Raw genomic sequence first — 22,026 nt, forward strand, 5'->3', positions numbered from 1 at the left:
TTCATAAAAGGGTTCATCCTGAAGCACCACTTTGTGACTGACCTATGGCTCCTCCCTGTGTTTCAGGGATAGGAGCCCATTTCTTGCACCTTAAGGTCGATTCTCACTCCTCATGCCTGGGTTCCCTTCCCTTTCTACGGAAGGGTTTCCTGAAGTGTCACCCCATTAGGACGGGCTTCCTCTCTGGTCTCAGGGCTAGGAGCTGGTCCTTATGGAACTTTGCTGGAGCATTCCCAAAAACATGGCAAGAGTCTATTGCTCCCCTTTCTGAGGAAAGGGTCCATTTAGAGCATAAGAACTTATGTTCCTCCCTGTGCGCAGGGTTTTGGATCCTTGGTAGCTCCCCTATCCTCAAAAATAGGGTTCTTTCAGGGCTCCATCCCCAGGCTGAAAGTCTTCCTCCCTCCTTAGGGCTGGAAGTCTACCCTTGGTGGACTTCTGAGAGTGAATTCCTTCTAACAAGGATGTTGGTGTGCTCCCCTTTTTTCAAGGGTCCACTCTGAGCACCACTCCTTGGTGGTCGAGCCTTCCTCCCTGGCTTCAGGGTTAGGAGCTTGTCCTTCATGCTTCAGATCTCTAACTTTCCTCTCAGGCCTTGTAATTTGGTATATGCTCCCCTTTGTAGAGCTGGGCACACTCCCCTTCTCATCAAGGGTTTCCCTTAGAGCTTTGCCCCTGTGGGACAGGCCTTCCTCCCTGGTCCGAGGAAAGGGTCCATTTAGAGCAAAAGAACTCATGTTCCTCCCTGTGCTTCAGGGTTAGGAGCTTGTCCTTCATACTTCAGGTCTCTACTCTCCTCTCAAGCCGTGCAATCTGGGTATATGCTCCCCTTGGTGAAGGGTACCAGTTGAGTACCAGTGCCCCCTTCTGGATGGGCGATCTTCCGAGGAATCTGTCCTCTACTATCGTCCACTGTTACAGGATGGTCTTAGTTCCATGTCTACCTCTGTTGACAGCATGGAGCTAGTAGTGAAACCCCCTGGGAAAACACTCTCCTTAAATCCGATCATTTCAGTTAGTGTCCCACGCAACGCCTGGGCATCTTTCCTAAAAATCCACAAGAGTGGTAAGTGCACATACATCTGGGGCACTTTTGTAAATCCACTTGTGTGGTAAGTTCTCACCAAGCTATGGTTTCTTTCCTTAAATCCTTTAAGGCCGGGACACACCAAGTTGGTGGATGTCGGTGAAGCGCGTCGGTTCGGTGTGTTCCGCACGTCGGCTCTCGTCGGCTTTCGTCTGGCTCGTGTCGGCCAAAGTTTGCCCGATTCAAAATGTTGAATCGCCGTCGGGCTTGTCGGGGCCGTCTGGGAAAGAGAGCACTCTGATTGGCTGTTCAGACATTGAATCAGAGCGCATGGAGGACTTGAACGTGAAGTGACGTAACAAGCAAAGGAAGGAGTCAAGAGGGAACCGGCTCGCTGTCATGATTTCGCAATTTGCACAATTCGAAACCAACTATGGCTCAAAACCGAATCTCTCTGTGGTGAGCGACGAAGTAAATGCTTCGGAAACGCTGATTTGTTTGCACAGGCAACACTACTTTGGGGTTCTCTTCTTGGAATGAAAATACAGACTACTGCCATCTGCAGGTACGCAACGGTATATCTCCTCATGCATGCGCAGAAAGCACCTTCTAGTTTGTAGTCGGGTGTCGTCAGTTCGGTGTGTTCGAGCTCAGTTTAATTGCCCAGATGCCCGCAGACGCAGCCGACTAGAGGCGACAAGACGGTCGGCTTTCGCCGGCGCTAGTTGGTTGGCGTCGGGTTGGTGTGTCCCGGGCTTTACGGTATGGGTCACGCGTCTTCACTTCGACTCTCACCTCATATGAGAGTCAATTCCTGAGGGAACTAGATCCTATGTTGCGGTAGCTCCTTGTTCTGACAAGTCTAAGTTTCCCCCAAAGGAATTCCCTAATTCCAAGCCTTGAGCTGTGCCCTGGGTTCTACCCATCCAGGTAAGTGGGTAACAGTTCAGGCCTTTGGCCGTGGGGGACAACATTCTGACAGCCGTCACCACGTCACATCAGGGGCAATTCTTCTCAGAATTGGTGCTTAGTGCTCGCTGTCATAGCATGCACTCCCCTCAGCATGGCAGCGTGGGTATATCCGTTCCCCTAAAGCACCCTCTAGAGGACACAGTGAGAGTTCCCTTCGAAAGGGAACGTCTCTAGGTTACGTATGTAACCTCGGTTCCCTGAGAACAGGGAACAAGACACTGCGTCCTCTAGACTCTTCGCCATGCCTTGGACGATAAGCTTCAGACGATGAAGTTGTGTTGTGTTGCACCGGTGCCCCTTTATACTGTGGTCGCCCGGTAGTAACGCAGCGGCAGCGACATTTGCGCCGCGGTGACGTCATGTTCATGACGTTCATGTAGTTTTTATATGTATTCTTCAGATACGAGTCACGCTGCGGCGTTCCCCTAAAGCGGACTCTAGAAGACTCAGTGTCTCGTTCCCTGTTCTCAGGGAACTGAGGTTACATACGTAACCTAGAGACGTTTTCAGTTTTTATTGAAAGTGTACTAAAAGTGAACTTATAGGTATACTGATAGTTTACTAATTAAATACTTTTTTTATGCATAATTAGTACACTTTAAAGTATAGTCTTAGTAAACTACTAGTTTAATAGTTTTATAACGCAAGTATACTTGTACGTTTTTTTAAAGTGAACTTTACATCATACTTTAAGTATACTACTATGTCCCTATTAATTATTATTAAATATTCATTTGTATGTATTTTGTGATATAAATATCTGAACATACAAAACATTAAAAGAGAACAGGGTATCTGCTTGTAAACAAAAACATTTTTATTCTAGCTTCATGCATTCTTTTTTATAAACACTTGAATGTGGGTAAGTACCATAAATAAAGAATAAATAAAGAACATTTTGAACTAAAAGCTAAAAAAGACTATTCATGATAATCAAAATGTAGATGGAGTTGATCAACACCCCAAAGCTTGACAGTCATTAGTACCTCTTCATAGGTTGGCATTACACAGTTTCCAATATCTATGGTTTTGATGCTGTTTTATGTCTGACGATTGTGTTAGATTACATGTGGAGGCATCTGTTGATTCAGTTTCTTTTTCACTTGTGTTTTGGAAATTCTGTTCAGAAGATGTTAAATAGCGCCCCTAGCATATAACAAAGAAAACGTCTCAGGTTACGTATGTAACCTTAGTTCCCTGAGGACAGGGAACGAGACGCTGCGTCCTGGTTCAGGACACTATGGGAACTGCCTTCAGCATGACCGGTTCTGAAACAAGCTATAGAACAACGACAGTGAACTTGACACTGTCCGGCGCCAGCCTATGACATCATCAACAGGCGCCTGCTAGTATAAAAGCAGGTGCCTGAGAGCACAACACCATCTTTTTGTCTGACGGAGGTCTGTGCAGGGCCCGAGGCATGGCCCTGAGACGCAGCGTCTCGTTCCCTGTCCTCAGGGAACTAAGGTTACATACGTAACCCGAGACGTTCCCTTCCGGAGGGAACTCTACGCTGCGTCCTGGTTCAGGACACTATGGGAACGTTTATACCAACCCCGCCATGCCGAGGGATAAGTGATCAAACTGACTGAATGAGGAGTCAAGAAGGAAAATCACCCCTGCTTCAGCGAGAGTTGCTGGGGCCCAGTGACCTGCCACGGCTAGCTCGGCTACCTGTGCACGCAACTCTCAAGCGTGGAGGCCTAGAGGAAGCCTACTACACTTAGCTCTCTAAGTGAAGGAGCTCATAAACGCCCTGACCATAAGGGGCGGAGTTTAGGGAATGGAGGTCTCAGCAGAGCGAATGTCTGCTCTAGGGACCTGACAACATTCAGTGCTAACAGGTATAGGTGGCTATACTCGACACTGGGGGTATTCAGTGAGGCTGAATAGCCTGTGAAACCAGCACTACCCGAGTGGAGCTTCTGCTCAGAGGGAATCTACAGAGTGGAGGTCTCATGACCTAACTACACTTGACACTGACGATGGTCTGTGAGGCTGAATAGCCTGTGCAACAGGCCTGTCTAAGTGGAGATTTTCTGAGGAGTGGAGGCTTCGCCGAAAGGAAGCCTGGCCACACTCTGTGCCTTCCAGAGTGCAACTCTAAGAATGAGGGTGCCGTGGCACCTCTACACTCAAAACCTGGGGGTAGTCAGTGAGGCTGAATAGCCTGTGCAGCAGAACTACCTACAGGGAGTTCAGAGGAGTGACTGCTTCAAAGGAAGCCAGAAAAGCACTATGTGTCTTGCAAAGGAAAACTCTAAAAGTGGGGGTCTTGTGACCCACTTCACTTCAACACTGAGGGTAGTCAGCGAGACTGAATAGCCTGTGCAGCAGAACTACCTGAGTGGAGTTTCTGCAAAGTGGCGGCTTTGGTAAGAAAGAAGCCTGGTACCACTCTGCACCCAGCAGAGGACGACTCTAAGGATGGAGGTCTGTGACCTATCTACACCCAATACTAGAGGTGGTCCGCGAGGCTGAATAGCCTGTGCAGTCGGACCGCCTATTTCTAGTGAATCTCTGGAGGCAACGAAGGACTCTGAGTGAGTCTGGAGAGTGGAGGCTTCTGAGAAGAAGCCTGACAACATCTCATGAAGGGAGACTCTAATAGTGGAGGTCTGATGACCTAACTACACTTCACTTAATACACTTCAACACTGCAGGTGTTCATCGAGGCTGAATAGCCTATGCGACAGTACTACCTGAGTGGAGTCTGGAGAGTGGAGGCTTTCAAGGAGGGAGCCTAACACACCTCCGTGCTTAGCAAAGAAGAACTCTGAGAGTGGAGGTCTCATGACCTATCTACACTCTAATCCTGAAGGTCATCCGCTGAGGCTGACTAGCCTGTGCGACAGAATTACCTTCGTTTTTGGAGCTCTTCTGGAGAGTGGAGGCCTGAAGAGGCGCCGACACTCAATCCTGCTAGCAGTGCTATCTGGATTGGAGTTGGAAAACTAAAAGGTTTTTGAGAAAAACCAACTCAGAAGATGGACACGGAGGAATGCCCTGCGTGGTCCATACCGTATAGGATTTCAGAAAGGAACCTGCCTTTACGGGAGGAACCTTACCATAAGTATGGATTTTAGTGAAGTGCCTAAGTAGTGCACTTACCACTCACGTGGATTTTAGAGAGTGCTCAAAGACTTGCGTGAGCAAACACCACAAATGTGGTTTTGAATAGGTGCCCTGAGCATAGCGAGGATCACCAGATTTGCAGTCTCTAGGCGATAGCAGAGCCTGAAAGCGGAGCTTCTGGAGAGGGGAGGCTTCAGCAGAAAGACTCTCTAAGCGAGAGGAGGCCTACGACGCTCTCCCTAGGGAAACTCTTCAGAGTGGAGACCTCAGGTAAAACGCTCTAGGCGAGGGGAGGCCTGACTACACTCGACGCTCAAGAAAAAAGGCAGATACTCACAGTAGAGCCAATAATGAAAAATTCTCATTTATCATCTAGCTCTGTATAGTGGAGGCTCCGAGACTACATCTCTAAGGAGAGAAGCCTACAACACTAGTTTTTGGTGAGTGGAAGACTGCACTCCCCCAAAAAATAGTCAGCGAGGCACTCATGGGCCTGCTAGCTGCTATAACTGTGAGAGTGAAGGTCTCAGTACTGTTGGCTGTGACAGAGGGGAGACCTATTACACTGTGCTTATCAAAGGAGTTGGAAAACTTAAGGGTTTTGGAACCAACTCGAAAAATGGGCACGGAGGATTATCCTGCGTGGTCCAACCCGTGAGGGATTTGAAGAAGGATCCTGCCTTTACGGGAGGAATCCTTACCATAAATATGGATTTTAGTAAAGTGCCTTAGTAGTGCACTTACCACTCGTGTGGATTTTAGGGAATGCTCAAAACCGTTGTGTGAGCAGACACCACTAACGTGGTTTTGAGAAGGTGCTCTAAGCATTTCGCGAGGAAGACACCTGTATTATTCCCGGGCGATAGCAGAACCCGGAAGCGGAGCTTTCAGTGAGGGAGGCTTTAATGGTTACAAGCTCTCTCGAACGTAACAAGCCTGACGACGCTCAACTGAGGAAGCTCTATCGAGTGGAGGCCTTGGTATACACGCCCTCTCAAGGAAGGGAGGCCTTACTACACTCAACGCTTATAGTGACAGGTCCACGAAAAAGGGTTCACAAGCTGCCTTAACCTTGTGTTTTTCGGCCTGCATTTCTGGAAAGTGGAGGCTTAACAGAAATTCCTCACATAGAGGGAGCCTAGCAACACTCGACCCAGTAAAAAAGCTCTCATGAATGGAGGTCTAAGAATGACCTGGCTACATTCAGCGCTAAGAAGTATTTATCTTTATATGTCTCTCATATAGAGGATTTCACAGAGAGGAGGCCTTCTAGGCCTGCTACACTCAGTTCTGGCAGATTGGGTTTTAGTCACAATACCAGAAAATAATTTAGCGAGGCCCAGAAAGGGGCCTATCAGCTAAATATATAAGATTTCTACTTCAAAGCGGGGCTTTTTTTTTTTTTTACATATTCTCGTATGTATATGTATGCTAGATCATTTCTGTACCAAGCTTACTCTTAGCGGAGGTTTTCTTAAAACCTGACAACGCTTAACCCAGGAGGGGTTTTCCACGAGTGGAGGTCTCTACACACTGTTTTCTTTTGAAATGAGGGGAGACCTGGCTACACTCGGCACTTGGTGGCAGTAGAGCTCAAGAGGAGCTCGAACACTGCAATAAAAATCACCCAAGCGGAGCTGGCAGAAAAAAGGAAACATACACATACACACTTGAATATTTTATTAAAGTGTCTTTACTGTTCACATACCGGGCCAACAGATTGAGTATCAACCTCATCATCGGCCCGGCCCCAGAGTCTTTGGCGAGGGGAAAAAAGGAGCGACCTGGCCTCGTCTCTGGCCCTTGGACCGGGACGGGCCTGGTTTTCCCCGGTGTTCAGGTGGGGGCGTGGACCGGCGAGGGATGTAAAGCCCCAGACCTCGGTCCGGATCTTTCAGTAGATCAGCCTGGTACGTCTGCAACACTGCCACCGTGTGCAGAGAAGCACCAGCCTGACCCACTGCCGCATATGCCCTGCCTTTCAACCGAGATGGCAGGATCGGAGCCTTCAGGGTTGATGTCCCTCGCAAACGTCTGCTCAGTGAGAGGCATCGACACATATCCGCGCCCATGCATTCCCTCGACATCAGCATGATTTACATGCTGATGCCTGTGAATGCGGGCTGAATATGGCCTGTCCCATTCCCTCTCGATCTCTTATGCAGATCAGGAAGGAATGGGAGGCTCACAGGAGTTGGCTTGTTATGGCCGGGAAGAAGCCGCTCGTCTAGTCTGCCTAGGGCGGCCTTTTCCCCGGCGGGCTTCCACAGAAGGGGAAGCCGCGCGGTCCATAACAGACATCAACTCTTCATATGCAGGGCAGGGAGGCTGCATGGGCTCAAAGAGCTCATCTTGTTCCATTTAAACCTCCTGCTCGCCCTGGCTTGAAGCCAAAAGAGCACTCGCTGCAGGACCGGAAGATGTGAGCACATCTTCCGCTAGCAGCGCGTTCTCGTCTCCGGCTGATGTGCGCGAGAGATTAAACCCTCTCTCAAACTCGTCAGCCAGCTCCACCTGTGATCCCCGCGATCTCAGCCGCCGGGCAGCCTCAGCCGCCGCGGGACCCGAGCCGCATGGGGCGGATGGATGTCCCAATTCCCTCGAGAAAAGAGACAAACGAGAACGGAGTTTCTTCAGAGTGAAACTCTCACAATGAACGCGCTCCGCTCTTTCTAGAGCAGAGCGCGCGTGCTCTTACACCTAAACACACCAAACAGAGGTCGTGTGCATCATCAGGTGTCAGATTTCTCTGACACGGATCCGCACACTTCCTAAACAGTTTCTCTCTAGGCATCGCTGTACTCACTCGTTTAGAACAGAGGACTCTGAAGACAAAAAGATGGTGTTGTGCTCTCAGGCACCTGCTTTTATACTAGCAGGCACCTGTTGATGATGTCATAGGCTGGCGCCGGACAGTGTCAAGTTCACTGTCGTTGTTCGATAGCTTGTTTCAGAACCGGTCATGCTGAAGGCAGTTCCCATAGTGTCCTGAACCAGGACGCAGCGTAGAGTTCCCTCTGGAAGGGAACACAGATTTGCAGATTAATTTTTTTTTTTACATTTTACTAAGTATAAGTCAAGTATACTTAAATGTAATTTTAAGTATATTTCTGAGAAGTAGACTGAAAGTATACTTTCCTAATTTTAGTTTAAAAGAACTATACTAATAGCACACTTGAATAAACTTATTTTTCGTAAGGCTAGAGTTAACCTGTGGCAAATTCAGTTGAATGGGAATGATTTGGAAAGGCACACACATCTTAATAAATGGTCTAACACCTGAAAAATGCATATCAGATTAAAAACCAAGCCTTGAGGTAAAAAAAAAAAAAATCTGTCTGTAAAGCTCAGATACAGGATTGCATCAAGCCACACATCTGGGGAAAGGGTTTAGAAAAAAATTCTGCTGCATAGAAGGTTCACAGAAGCAAGTAGTCTCCATTATCCTTAATGAAAGAAGGCTGAAACAACCAGGTCTCTTTCTAGAGCTGGCCTTCTGGCCAAACTGAGCAATTGATGGAGAAGGGCTTTGGTTGCAGTGGTGACCAAGAACGTGATGGTCACTTCAGTTGAGCTCCATGATCATATGTGAAGAAAGGAGAAACCTACAGATGTAAAAACATCACTGCAACACTTATGGTATGTGGCAAGATTAAATCCTCTCCTCATTGAAAACATGTGAAAACACACTTGGCATTTGCAAAAAAAGAACCTAAGGGACCCTGAGGCTGTGAGAAACAAGATTCTCTGGTCTGATGAACCTCAATTGCAAGTGTCATGTTTGACGAAACCAGGCACTGCTCATCACCTGCAGAGTACCTACAAGTATCCTAAAATTAAAGGTGAAGTCCGGTGTGATATTGACCTAAAGTGTATTGAATCATGATACCGAGTGTGAACGTACCTTCCATATCTCATCTCGGTTTGTGCCCTGCAGTCCGAAATCTGGGGTTAGTTAGCCGATGCTAACAACAGGTTGTCAATGAGGGTGAATAGGGCATCGGAGTAGCCATGTAAATAAATCACTGTTTTATGCCATTTACGAGGCACAAAGTAGCTCCACACTTCATTGGTAGACTTCCACGGGCCCTGACATTTAAAACGAGACATTGAGAACTCAGAAAAAGCACCGGTAGTTTATTTACAAGATTTATACAGACAGTACCTGCAAGAAATTTACTGGCTGCCGCCATCTTGAATTTAGTCACGATAAGTCGAGTGACGAGCAGGAAGGAACTTATCAGGTTATCAATTTATAAGGTTGTAGTTTCCTTCCTGCTCGACATTCGACTTATCGTGACTAAATTCAAGATGTCTCAATGTCTCGTTTTAAATGTCAGGGCCCTTGGAAGTCTACCAATGAAGTGTGGAGCTACTTTGTGCCTCGTAAATGGCATAAAACAGTGATTTATTTACATGGCTACTCCGATGCCCTATTCACCCTCATTGACAACCTGTTGTTAGCATCGGCTAACTAAGCCCAGATTTCGGACTGCAGGGCACAAACCGAGATGAGATATGCAAGGTACGTTCACACTCGGTATCATGATTCAATACACTTTAGGTCAATATCACACCGGACTTCTCCTTTAAAGTGTGGTGGTAGCAGCCTCATACAGTAGGGCTGTTTTTCAGCGGCATGCATTTTCATGCATTGATTAATGTTTCTGCATTTAATGCTCTCGATGTCAAATGCTGAAACGTTAATTCATGCATTCATGACCTCATGTATAGATTATTGTAATGCTTTACTGGGTGGTGGTTCTGCATGCTTAATAAATAAACTCCAGCCGGTCCAAAATGCAGCAGCTAGAGTTCTTACTAGAACCAGAAATTATGACCATACTAGCCTGGTTCTGTCAACACTGCACTGGCTCCCTATTAAACATCGTATAGATTTTAAAATCTTGCTAATCACATTTAAAGCCCTCAATGGTTCAGCTCCTCAGCACTTAAGCAAGCTCTTATCACATTATAGTCCCTCACATCCGCTGCGTTCTCAAATCTCTGGCAATTTGATAATACCTAGAATATCAAAATCAACTGCGGGCGGCAGATCATTTTCTTATTTAATGCCTCAACTCTGGAACAATCTCCCTAACACTGTTTGGCAGGCAGACACACTCTGTCAGTTTAAATCTAGATTAAAGACACATCTCTTTAACCTGGCCTACACTTAATACATTTCTATAATCCAAATCTGTTAAAGGATTGTTAGGCTGCATTAATTAGGTCAACCGGAACTGGGAACACTTCCCATAACACCTGATGTACTTGTTGCATTGTAAGAAGAATGGCATCTATGCTTATATTAGTCTGTTTTGTTCTGAGGTCACCAGAATGACCTCTACAGTCCTCAGTGTCAGCGGAGACCACATCAACTAGATGAGCCCCGCAGACGGATCATCAGTGAAAAACTCCTCACCTGGACAACAGTTGGCACAGGACCAGATGAGTCCTTTGCAAATCTTACTTTGCTGCAACATGGAACATTTGCACTATTGACACTATTGTCCTATTGGCACTATTGTTTCATATGTGGAATAGCACAAGTTCCCCTGTTGCCCCCTGCAACAATTGCCTTACCTTCACCCAAAGGTTTGAAACTAAGGGCAGAGGAGAATGCTGCTTTTCTGCTTACACAACATTTTCCCATACATTCAGGCCAAGGTCAGAGAGATATACACTGCACACCAGTAAAGAGGAGAGGAGCCCGATATGTGAGTGGACAGCTGGTGGACTTCATTTACAATAGAGAAGCATTACAGTCTCTAATTTTCAATGGAGTGGTTATGCCAACAGCACAAGCAGAATCGGCTCAGACATTCGAAAAAATGAGCAAAGTAGATAGGGCTCTGCCCTTGCAGCTCTGTCTGTTTTGTCTTTGTTTAAAGGGATAGGTCACCCAAAAATAAAAATGTGACATTTATCTGCTTACCCCCAGAGCATCCAAGATGTAGGTGATTTTGTTTCTTCAATAGAACACAAACTCAGTTTTTTAACTCAAACCGTTGCAGTCTGTTAGTCATATAATGGGAGTGGATGGGCACCAAACCTTTGAAAGTAAAAAAAAAAAAAAAAACATGCACAGACAAATTCAAATTACACACTGCGGCTAGTGACGATACATTGATGTCCTAAGACACGAAACAATCAGTTTTTCTGAGAAACTAAACAGTATTTATATCATTTTTTACCTTTGATACACAGCAATGTCAACTGTCCTGAGCACGCGCACAGCATTCAGTGCATTACTCTGGCATAGTATACGCAAGCGCAGGAAGTGATCTGTTGCGTGAACATGACACTTATTGTTTACACAGTGCACAGAGATTGTGTGTATAGTGGCTTTTCAAATTGGTAAATACTTGAGCTTATCCTGATTGTTCAAAACAATTTAAAGTTGAAAGATTGTGTTTGCTTGTGTGAACTCATCCAGAACTGTTGACTGTTCACTGATTTAGATTAGATTAGATTCAACTTTATTGTCATTACACATGTACAAGTACAAGGCAACGGAATGCAGTTTAGGTCTAACCAGGAGTGCAATAAGCAGCAAGTGCAGGATATAGGTATAATTTATAAGTTATAAGTGCACTTATGGGAGATATGTACAGGGAGAAACTATGGAAATTATTTACAGATGAAAGTATTGTGGACATAATTTACAGGTGCTATTAACAATTAGAATGCACAAATAGAGGAGCATAGTATACAGGTTGCTATTAACTATAATCAGGAATTGCAGATTGATATGAACATGATATACAAGTAGCTGATTACTAAAGCAGGAATTAACAAATAATAATTTACAAATGTACAGTCGTGGCCAAAAGTTTTGAGAATTACATAAATATTGGAAACTGGAAAAGTTGCTGCTTAAGTTTTTATAATAGCAATTTGCATATACTCCAGAATATTATGAAGAGTGATCAGATGAATTGCATAGTCCTTCTTTGCCATGAAAATTTACTTAATCCCGAAAAAAACTTTCCACTGCATTTCATTGCTGTCATTAAAGGACCTGCTGAGATAATTTCAGTAATCGTCTTGTTAACTCAGGTGAGAATGTTGACAAGCACAAGGCTGGAGATCATTATGTCAGGCTGATTGGGTTAGAATGGCAGACTTGACATGTTAAAAGGAGGGTGATGCTTGAAATCATTGTTCTTCCATTGTTAACCATGGTGACCTGCAAAGAAACGCGTGCAGCCATCATTGCATTGCATAAAAATGGCTTCACAGGCAAGGATACTGTGGCTACTAAGATTGCACCTAATCAACAATTTATAGGATCATCAAGAACTTCAAGGAAAGAGGTTCAATTCTTGTTAAGAAGGCTTCAGGGCGTCCAAGAAAGTCCAGCAAGCGCCAGGATCGTCTCCTAAAGAGGATTCAGCTGCGGGATCGGAGTGCCACCAGTGCAGAGCTTGCTCAGGAATGGCAGCAGGCAGGTGTGAGCGCATCTGCACGCACAGTGAGGCCAAGACTTTTGGAAGATGGCCTGGTGTCAAGAAGAAGCCACTTCTCTCCAAAAAAAAAAAAAACATCAGGGACAGATTGATCTTCTGCAAAAAGTATGGCGAATGGACTGCTGAGGACTGGGGCAAAGTCATATTCTCCGATGAAGCCTCTTTCCGATTGTTTGGGGCATCTGGAAAAAGGCTTGTCCGGAGAAGAAAAGGTGAGCGCTACCATCAGTCCTGTGTCATGCCAACAGTAAAGCATCCTGAGACCATTCATGTGTGGGGTTGCTTCTCATCCAAGGGAGTGGGCTCACTCACAATTTTGCCCAAAAACACAGCCATGAATAAAGAATGGTACCAAAACACCCTCCAACAGCAACTTCTTCCAACAATCCAACAAAAGTTTGGTGAAGAACAATGCATTTTCCAGCACGATGGAGCACCGTGCCATAAGGCAAAAGTGCTAACTAAGTGGCTCGGGGACCAAAACGTTGAAATTTTGGGTCCATGGCCTGAAAACTCCCCAGATCTTATTCCTATTGAGAATTTGTGGTCAAACCTCAACAGGCGGGTCGACAAACAAAAACCCACTAATTCTGACAAACTCCAAGAAGTGATTATGAAAGAATGGGTTGCTATCAGTCAGGATTTGGCACAGAAGTTGATTGAGAGCATCGAATTGCAGAGGTCCTGAAAAAGAAGGGCCAACACTGCAAGTACTGACTCTTTGCACAAATGTCATGTAATTGTCGATAAAAGCCTTTGAAACGTATGAAGTGCTTGTAATTATATTTCAGTACATCACAGAAACAACTGAAACAAAGATCTAAAAGCAGTTTAGGGGCAAACTTTGTGAAAACTAATATTTGTGTCATTCTCAAAACTTTTGGCCACGACTGTACACTCTCTTTCCATCTTTCAAGAGAATCTTTCAAGGAAGCTTATTTCTATACAGAGATGCTTTATGGAAATAGGACTTTTCTAGCTCATTCAGTACTTGGCGTCGGAGCAGTGTATGATCATGGAACTTTTTTGACATTCATATTGACATGTCTAACACAGTTAATTTTTACATTTTAATTAAACATGTCTGATAATCCACAACAGACCTTGACAAGGTTAGATGCCATATTGAATTTAACAGATAAAAATGAGGCTGTGAGGCATAGACTTACAGTCTTTACTATGGTACACACTGTGCAAAGGTCCTAGATTATGTCAATTTCACAACTTTCTAAACTGTTTTATGAAGCTTTTGTTTTTTCAAAAAGATATTTTGTCAGCTGAAGAGTTGGCTTCTCTCAATCAGCTTTCACTCCTGTAAGAAAGTAAATATGGTGCTACCCTGACGGTCTATGCTATAATGTCTCATATGCTAAAGGGGTCCTATTATGCTCTTTTACAAAGTCTTTATTTTGTTTTGGGGGTGCACTAGAACATGCTCTCATGCTTGGTGGTTCGTAAATTGCATTAATTTTCATATAATTTACAATTTTACAATAGCTTTCTCCCCAGGCTGGCACAAATGGCTCGATTAGTTCCGGGTTTGATGAAGGTTTGTCTCCCGAAAAACCAAATGTGTTGTGATTGGTTAGCAGTCCCACTGCGTTGCAATTGGTGAACAGATTAGACAGCATTTCAGTCCTGTCACGGCCCTTCCCAAAGTAGCAAGTTCCATGTACAACTGTGCAAGCTAGATTAAAGTGATTCTTTAAGTTCTAGATATGGATGTTTTCTTACAAAAACACATTGGATTGCTAAAGGAGGCTTTTACTGACCCCCTGGAGCCATGTGAGGCACTTTTTATTATAGTTCAACTTGTTTTGGACTGTAGAGAAACACTAGTCTGTGCCGTTCTAAAGCTTGGGAGTGCCAGAATTATTTTTAATATAACTTTGATTGCATTCGTCTGAAAGAAGGAAGTCATATACTGTACACCTAGGATGCATAGAGGGTGAGTAAATAATACTCTACAGTAGTGTTGATCCTATCGTCAGCCTGCGAGATCGCGATACATGATATTATCATTACTGTGCTCATTTATTTAATTGTTTACATGCCCAAAACTAGCTCCAGCATAAGGCTAGTGAAGCTATCTACACTGTATGATGAATAAATCTCTTATCACCGGAGCAGTTTGCAGACACTTTAGTCAATGCTTGCATTTATACAAGCCACCCTGTGGCTCGCTGAAGCATCCCAGAAGTGGCTATTCATGCTACATCGCTAAAGTTAGGCGAATCCTGCACCTCGTCCCTCCTCACCCGCCAATGATTCGAATTTCTGTAGGTGGGATTTATCTGAATGATAATGGTTCTAATGGACCATGTTGTGACATCATAGCATTCGGAAAACAAACGCTGTAGTCCAAAGGAGCCGTTCGTTGTAGTTCTTGAATTTTTTTTTTTTTTTTTTTTTAACTAAATTTTTGATTTAGATTAGTGTTTTGAATGTGCCTCTGAAGACTCTGAATTGATTCATGGGCCATTTGTGTAATTACACAAAAGCATTGTCTTGGTGACAAGCCACTCAAATCATTGTGAAAGGGCTTTTATTACAATTGTCCTTTATTACATCTCAGTATAGCTTTCATGTGTGACACATCAAATCAGATCTCTCTGCATGGGTTCATTTAGCTTTCATACTGATTGAAGGTTAAGAAATGTTGCTGGCTGTTATTGTACACACAATAACAAAATAGATCACAGAAACTGACAGCTTCAGACTATATACAATAGTTAGTGCACATTAACTTAGTTATTGCAGTACAATTCAAATATCTGATTATGAAGTTGTGATTTTACCTGACAACTTTGTTTTCGTTCTGCAGAACCTGCACAGCCACGTTACACGATCCATTAGCATGAGCCACAACACTGATGTCACCAAACTCAGCCTGAAATAACAAAACCAATCAGTAACTGAATTAATAAGTATACCCCGATTGATTTGATTTGTCTTCTGACTTTTTGAACTCACCTGTTCAACTTTAATATCATAATCTCCATTCAGTTTTTTCCCTTTAAAAAGTTTGGCCCTGTAAAAAAGGGAAGAAAAAAATTAAATATACATTCTTGTCAAAGGATTACCAAAAATCTAAATAAATCAAAATACTTTACCATCTGTGAGCTCAATAATTATCACTGATTCTTCAGTAATTCATGTAAGAAATACCACTTTAGAACTGTGCTTCATATAACAAGCTAAAAAATATATTTATTCATTTAACTTTATTTTTTTTTTGCAATATTTTTTGCAGTTAGTATTGCTACTCACTGACTCCCAGAGTGCATTGCGGCATGAATAAATTATGCAATTGCTTTGTTTTACTGTTGTTTTTATTTGCCATTTTTTTCCCTGTCTTATGTCAGTAGTAGCACAACAAAAAAAGCAAATAAAAAAATAAACAAAATTGAATTGTTACAATTGTCGTGATTCGTGTGCTGAATGTTAAAGTCTGTGTGTGACTCAAGCATCTTACTGCAAATATTAAAGGACTGCATCAACCCAATTAAAAGCTTCTCAAGGTGATTATAAAGAACAATAAAATAGTAAATAGTAAATTGCCTTGAATGTAGTTGTAACTTAACAAAAACCTAGTAAGTACAGGGTTTCTACAGATACGAACAAGTGAAATTTAACTTTTTAAGACCTTTTTAATACCACCTTATATGAAATTTAAGACCTAAACCGGTAATGGAAATACACATTATATTACATACATACAGTAAATGTAATATTTAATGTGTTTAATGTAAAAAAAAGATAACTAGATTTCAAAACTAAAATGTCATTAATGATATTTATTACAACAATATATTAACTTTCCATATCAGCAGACAATATTCCACACAAATATGTTTTTATAAGCTATATTTGCATCAGTGTTCAACTTTTACATACTTAAATCAGCATATTTTATTTATGTTTTTAAAGGCCTATTTTTAAAATAATACATTACCTTTCATTTCAAATTATTTCAGTTCAACAATAAATTCTACAGGGCTGTTACCTGGCAGATTAAATAATTTACACTGCAAAATTACAAGTGCGATAAATAATATATAAATAATGTTATAAGATTAAAGTTTTAAACACATTTATGAATTTTAAGACTTTTTAAGGCCTTTTATTAGAAAAACGTTATTTATGGCATTTTAAGACTTTTTAAGGACCTGCCGACACCCTAGCAACTAAGTAAAGATAATGAACTATATCTACGTAAGGTAAACTATTGGATTTTACAGTGTATTAGTATTTTAAAAGTAGCAATATGTTACTATTGTGCTCAAGGTTTTAACCTTTTTGGGGTAAATCGTGTATAAAGATGTCCCTTATAGGGTATTACTCCAGTGAGAGGCTGGGAATGTATGTGAAGGTGGTGTTTTTGCTCTACATGTTGGCACGAGAACGATGGCATATTGTGCAGGAGGCTAGTTACCATGGCGATCAACATTTTTGCTAATTTTTTCACCTGAAGTAGTTGAAGTGACATTCCAGGAATTCCTCGATTAAATTGCCTTGTTACAACATGAATAAAATATATTCACTTCAACTTGAGCTTAGAAACACACTTTTTGCAGTGTAAAGCTATCTCTTACAGGAAACAGAAAACATTGTTAGATTTTTAAAATACTTTATTCTGTATGTTAAAAAAAATGATCAAAAAATGTCCCCACAAGGTCAAAATGTACTGGTATTACTATCCTTGTGGAGACATTTGATCCCAATAACATTAGGAACACACACAATGTAAATGGTTATTATCATTTATTTTCAATGACAAAATAAATTCCATCAATGCATGTGTTACATATGTTGCAAATATGTATGCATATTCAAAGTAGGTCAGTTTAGCTAGAGCTGCAGTGCCACAATTGCCAAACTGGATGTAGGTTGCTGAGCTACTGTCATCTCATTAACATGAAGAGCTATAATTCAGACCAGCGGAGTTTAAATGTCTTGTTAGTAATTACACATTTAACCAACTGTGCCATGCTGTGCAGTGCACTAATTTCAGGCACTGTTTCTTTGGTGATGGATACTTTGGTGGCAGAGCCAGGCTTAAATCTCAGTTGACTGTTTCGCTGTCACCCCTGCTTGTGAATAGGGTATAGTTATATTGCTAACAACATCACAGTTTAAATTACAGTATAGTATACTGTATATAGATACACTGTTAAAAATAAGAAGAACCACAGAAGAACCTTTTTTGGTTCCACAAAGAACCATTCAGTCAATGGTTCTTTAAAGAACCATTTCTTGCTTACCTTTTTATAATCTGAAGAACCTTCTTTCGCACAAAGAACCTTTTGTGAAACAGAAAGGTTCTTCAGATGTTAAAGATTCTTTATGGAACCATTTAGACAGAAAAGGTTCTTCTATGGCATCATGAAGCACCTTTATTTTTAAGAGTGTAGAATGTTTGGGTTATACTGTCAAGTTTGAGATTTTAGGCTTTTTGGTTTCATAAAGTTTTTTTTCAGACTAGTGGAGAAAAAAAATCTAAAAGACACTGTTAAGTGTTTCTTTTATAGCACTTTATCTATTTGTGTCAATATTGTGTCAATTACAATACATATTTTAAAGGCTGTTTTCTCAAAAAAGTTTTTCTCCTACTCTGAGCCAAAAATATCCACTTCAGTAGCACTTACACACACCAAACTTTATATTTTTTATTCCTGTTTATAGCCTGAAGGTTTTTACAGAGGCATTTGTTCATATATAATTAGCTTGATTATATACAACATTTTATTTCCACTATATTTTCTGTATTATTAAGTGGTAAAAATTAGATACTCAAAATTCCCCCTGTCTCTCTGACTCTAATATCCTCCTGAGACCCAGATTTTTTTTTTTTTTGTGAATTTAGTAATTTTTTTATTACACTGTTTAGATCATTAGAAAAATAATATATTTTATTCATATTTTATTCTATGTCCTCTATAGAGGACACTAGGACTCTTTTTCTATAAATATATGGCATGAATAGACATCAAAAAGGCAAAAAATCACCAATTAATTTTTAGGTTTCAGGATTTTTTATACTAAACTTTAAGGATGATTCTCAACTATGTTATAAAACATAGAACAAAAATGGCTGAATTGTACAAATGATTATTGTTATTAATATTATTATTTGAAATTTATTTTATTTTGTTTGTTATTTAGTTTTGTACTATGTTAAAAAAAAGATTGGCAAAGAACAATGTAATTGCATCTGTTTTGAAATAATGTACTGTTAAGCTGCTACATCAAAAAAAAAAAAAACATATAACAAAATGATTTGATGTACCATTTTGTTTCATGCAGTGTAAAAATTTACCTAAACTGGTTTTCCCATTAAACACAGTATATCTAATTTGCATATTAATGCATTGCTGTTGGGACAGGATGTTGAAAAAAGAATGGTCATAACGAGAGTAATAATTGGCCAGATTTTCATAATAATATCTAATATTTCATAAGAATATTGATATATTATTTATTTTCCTATTCAATTGTTATGTCTTCCAAAATGCATAATAAAAAATGATTTTAATCCTGATGTTCTGTTTCATAACAGGAAGTCATATTTGGATTTAAAAACCCATAAAATTTTCCTGAGATGTTGCTTTATGATAAACAATTTGAAAATTATTCAGCTTTAAATGACAATTACAAAGTATTTCCATAAGGATGTAAAATTTTTCACTAAATAAATTTTAGCCATCTTTAAAGACCAAGGAGAGGGTGTGGTCATGGTCAAAGGTCCAAACATTTGGTATCTCATAGAAATTCACTAAAATATAATGTCCACTACAGAGGCAAACACTTCATAGCTAGGTCTCAGGAGGATATGTCAAAAAAATTAAACAAGAATTTTGAAACTGACTTCATCCAGTGTTTAGATTTTTGTACTAATGTATGCAAATTAGCGCATATTTCATGAAATAATGCCTCATTTGCAAATTTAAACTAACATTTTAGAAATCTTATAATACAAAAAATAATCAATTATCAATGTAATCAATGAACTGGGCAAGTAAGGCGATAACTATTAGTTGTTGTTTTTTTTACCCTGTTCACCTGTAGTGTCTCGCCTTAATCTAAATATTGTAATGTATACAAGGCTGTAAGACATCAAATACAAAATGTTAACCTCACTGCACCTATTAATTTCAAGAAATCAATGTATTGATGTTAAAGGGCTTAAAATTGTAGTCCAATCTTCACCACACAAAACAGAAGACAACAGACCTTCTTCCTGACTCTTCATTAGTGATTTAAAAATAATGTCTAAATGGTTCCATAAAGAACCTTTAACATCTGAAGAACCTTTTTGTTTCACAAAAGGTTCTTTGTGTGAAAGAAGGTTTTTCAGATTATAAAAAGGTAAGGAAGAGATGGTTCTTTAAAGAACCTTTGAGTGAATGGTTCTTTGTGGAACCAAAAATGGTTCTTCTATGGCATCGCTGTGAAAAACCATTTAAAGCACCTTTATTTTTAAGAGTGTAGTGGATATTAGTGATCCATTAAATCCTAAATTACACTCAACTAAGCACATGTATTTTACTCACACATTACTCAAGTACTGTAATACCTTCTCTAAAGGTTACATGTATGCATGTCCTATAAGTACAATTTAATCACATAAGATGCATATTATTAAAATATTAATAACAGACCTTTTAAACATAAAATTATTTAATATAGTAGTACCTGTTGTATCTGTATCTGTATTATAGGTTATCACATGTTTTTAGCTTTGATACAGACAGAAATATTTACACTAACTGTAAAAATGTTTTGATATGTGACATCTCAAAGCAACTAGAAAGCAATTAATCAGCCAGTTCATTTGCCTCTGAAAATATTCTCTGAATCTTTTCCACTGTAACACAATAAGTCCACAAATTAACAGCCTACCCTCTGCAAACTAAACAATAATTGACTATTTCTTCTGCATGCTATTACAAATACAGATTTAAAGAATAATTGCATGCATTTACTTCAAATCACACTAATCTTTTGATTCTGGATAGATCAGATAAGAAATAGTAGAAATGTGTAAGCATTATTGTCATCAATTTTCAACTCTAGAAATCCTTCAGATATTCCTGCTTCTTAGATTCACCCATATTCTTTCACATGTATATTAATAATTCCCAATTATTTTCTAAATAATCACATTACTATGTTTTCTGTTTAAAATACTTCAAATCACACTAATCTTTTAAGGAAATTCTGGATAGATCAGATAAGAAATAGTAGAAATATGTTAGCATTATTATCATCAATTGTCAACTCTGGAAATCCTTTAGATATTCCTGCTCCATAGATTCACCCACATTCTTTCACATGTATATGAATAATTCATTAATTCAATTAATTATTTTCTAAATAATCACATTGCTATGTTTTACACTGCAAAAAATGTTTTTTTTACTTAGATTTTTAGTCTTGTTTCCAGTCAAAATATCTAAAAATTCTACTAAAGACTAATAAAAATTATTGCCTTGTTTTCAGAAAAAAACTGCTCAAAATTAAGTGCGTTTTTGCTTGAAACAAGCTAAATAATCTGCCAATGGGGTGAGAAAAATAATCTTGTTTTCTGTTTGAAATAATATTATTTTTCTTACCCCATTGGCAGATTATTTAGCTTTTTCTAAGCAAAAACTTACTTAATTTTGACTTGTTTTTTTCTGAAAACAATTATTTTTACTTTACCAAACTTTACATGTTTATTCCTGTCTATATCCTGAAGGCTTTCACAGAGGCATTTGTTCATATATGATTTGCTTGATTATACGCAACATTTTATTTACCCAAAAATGAAAAAACACTGTTTTCTGTCTGTATTTTCTGTATTATGGTGTGACAGAAATTAGATACCCAAAATTCCCTCTGTAAAATCTTTTGACTGTAATATGTCAAAAAAATAAATAAATAAATAAACAAGAATTTTGAAACTGACTTCATCCAGTGTTTAGATTTTTGTACTAGAAATGTATGCAAATTAGCACATGTTTCATTAAATAATTCCTCAAGTGCATATTTAAACATTTTAGAAACATTTTTATCAATTATCAATGTAATAAATCAACTCGGTAAGTAAGGCGATTACTATTTGTTATTATTTATTTTATTTTTTTTTGGCAAATAATTTTGCTTGTTTCAAGAAAAAAAATCACTTAATTTTGACTTGTTTTTTCTGAAAACAAGAAAATTATTTTTACTTGTCTAGAAAATCCTTCTTGATTTAAGAATTTTTGGATATTTTGGCTGGAAACAAGACAAGTGTAAACTGTCATTTTGTGTTAATCCCACACTAACACCGTAAAGAGTAAGTGCAATATCATTACAAATCAAACCACTTTAGGCATGTAAATCAGTGAGACCTAAAATGTATTCAGTGGTGGCGTTGCCTTTTTCCAGTCAATAACAGCATGAAGCATGTGAATGAAAGATTATGAAAGTGTGCATTTACTATATCTTCAATTTTTT

The 22,026-nt window shown here is 40.0% G+C and overlaps 1 protein-coding gene across 1 annotated transcript in view; it reads right to left on the reverse strand.

Annotated features, from left to right (window-relative positions):
• Window positions 1–22,026, reverse strand: part of syn2a (synapsin IIa) — a 30,360-nt gene that overhangs the window by 7,742 nt on the left and 592 nt on the right. The window contains exons 2-3 of the mRNA XM_073823075.1: window positions 15,520–15,577; window positions 15,345–15,436 (exon numbers count right to left, since the gene is read on the reverse strand). Coding sequence (XP_073679176.1) covers window positions 15,345–15,436; window positions 15,520–15,577 — 150 coding nt within the window. The remainder of the gene's footprint in view (window positions 1–15,344; window positions 15,437–15,519; window positions 15,578–22,026) is intronic.

This window comes from Garra rufa, chromosome 18, assembly GCF_049309525.1.
Source record: "Garra rufa chromosome 18, GarRuf1.0, whole genome shotgun sequence".
Taxonomy (NCBI): Eukaryota; Metazoa; Chordata; class Actinopteri; order Cypriniformes; family Cyprinidae; genus Garra; species Garra rufa.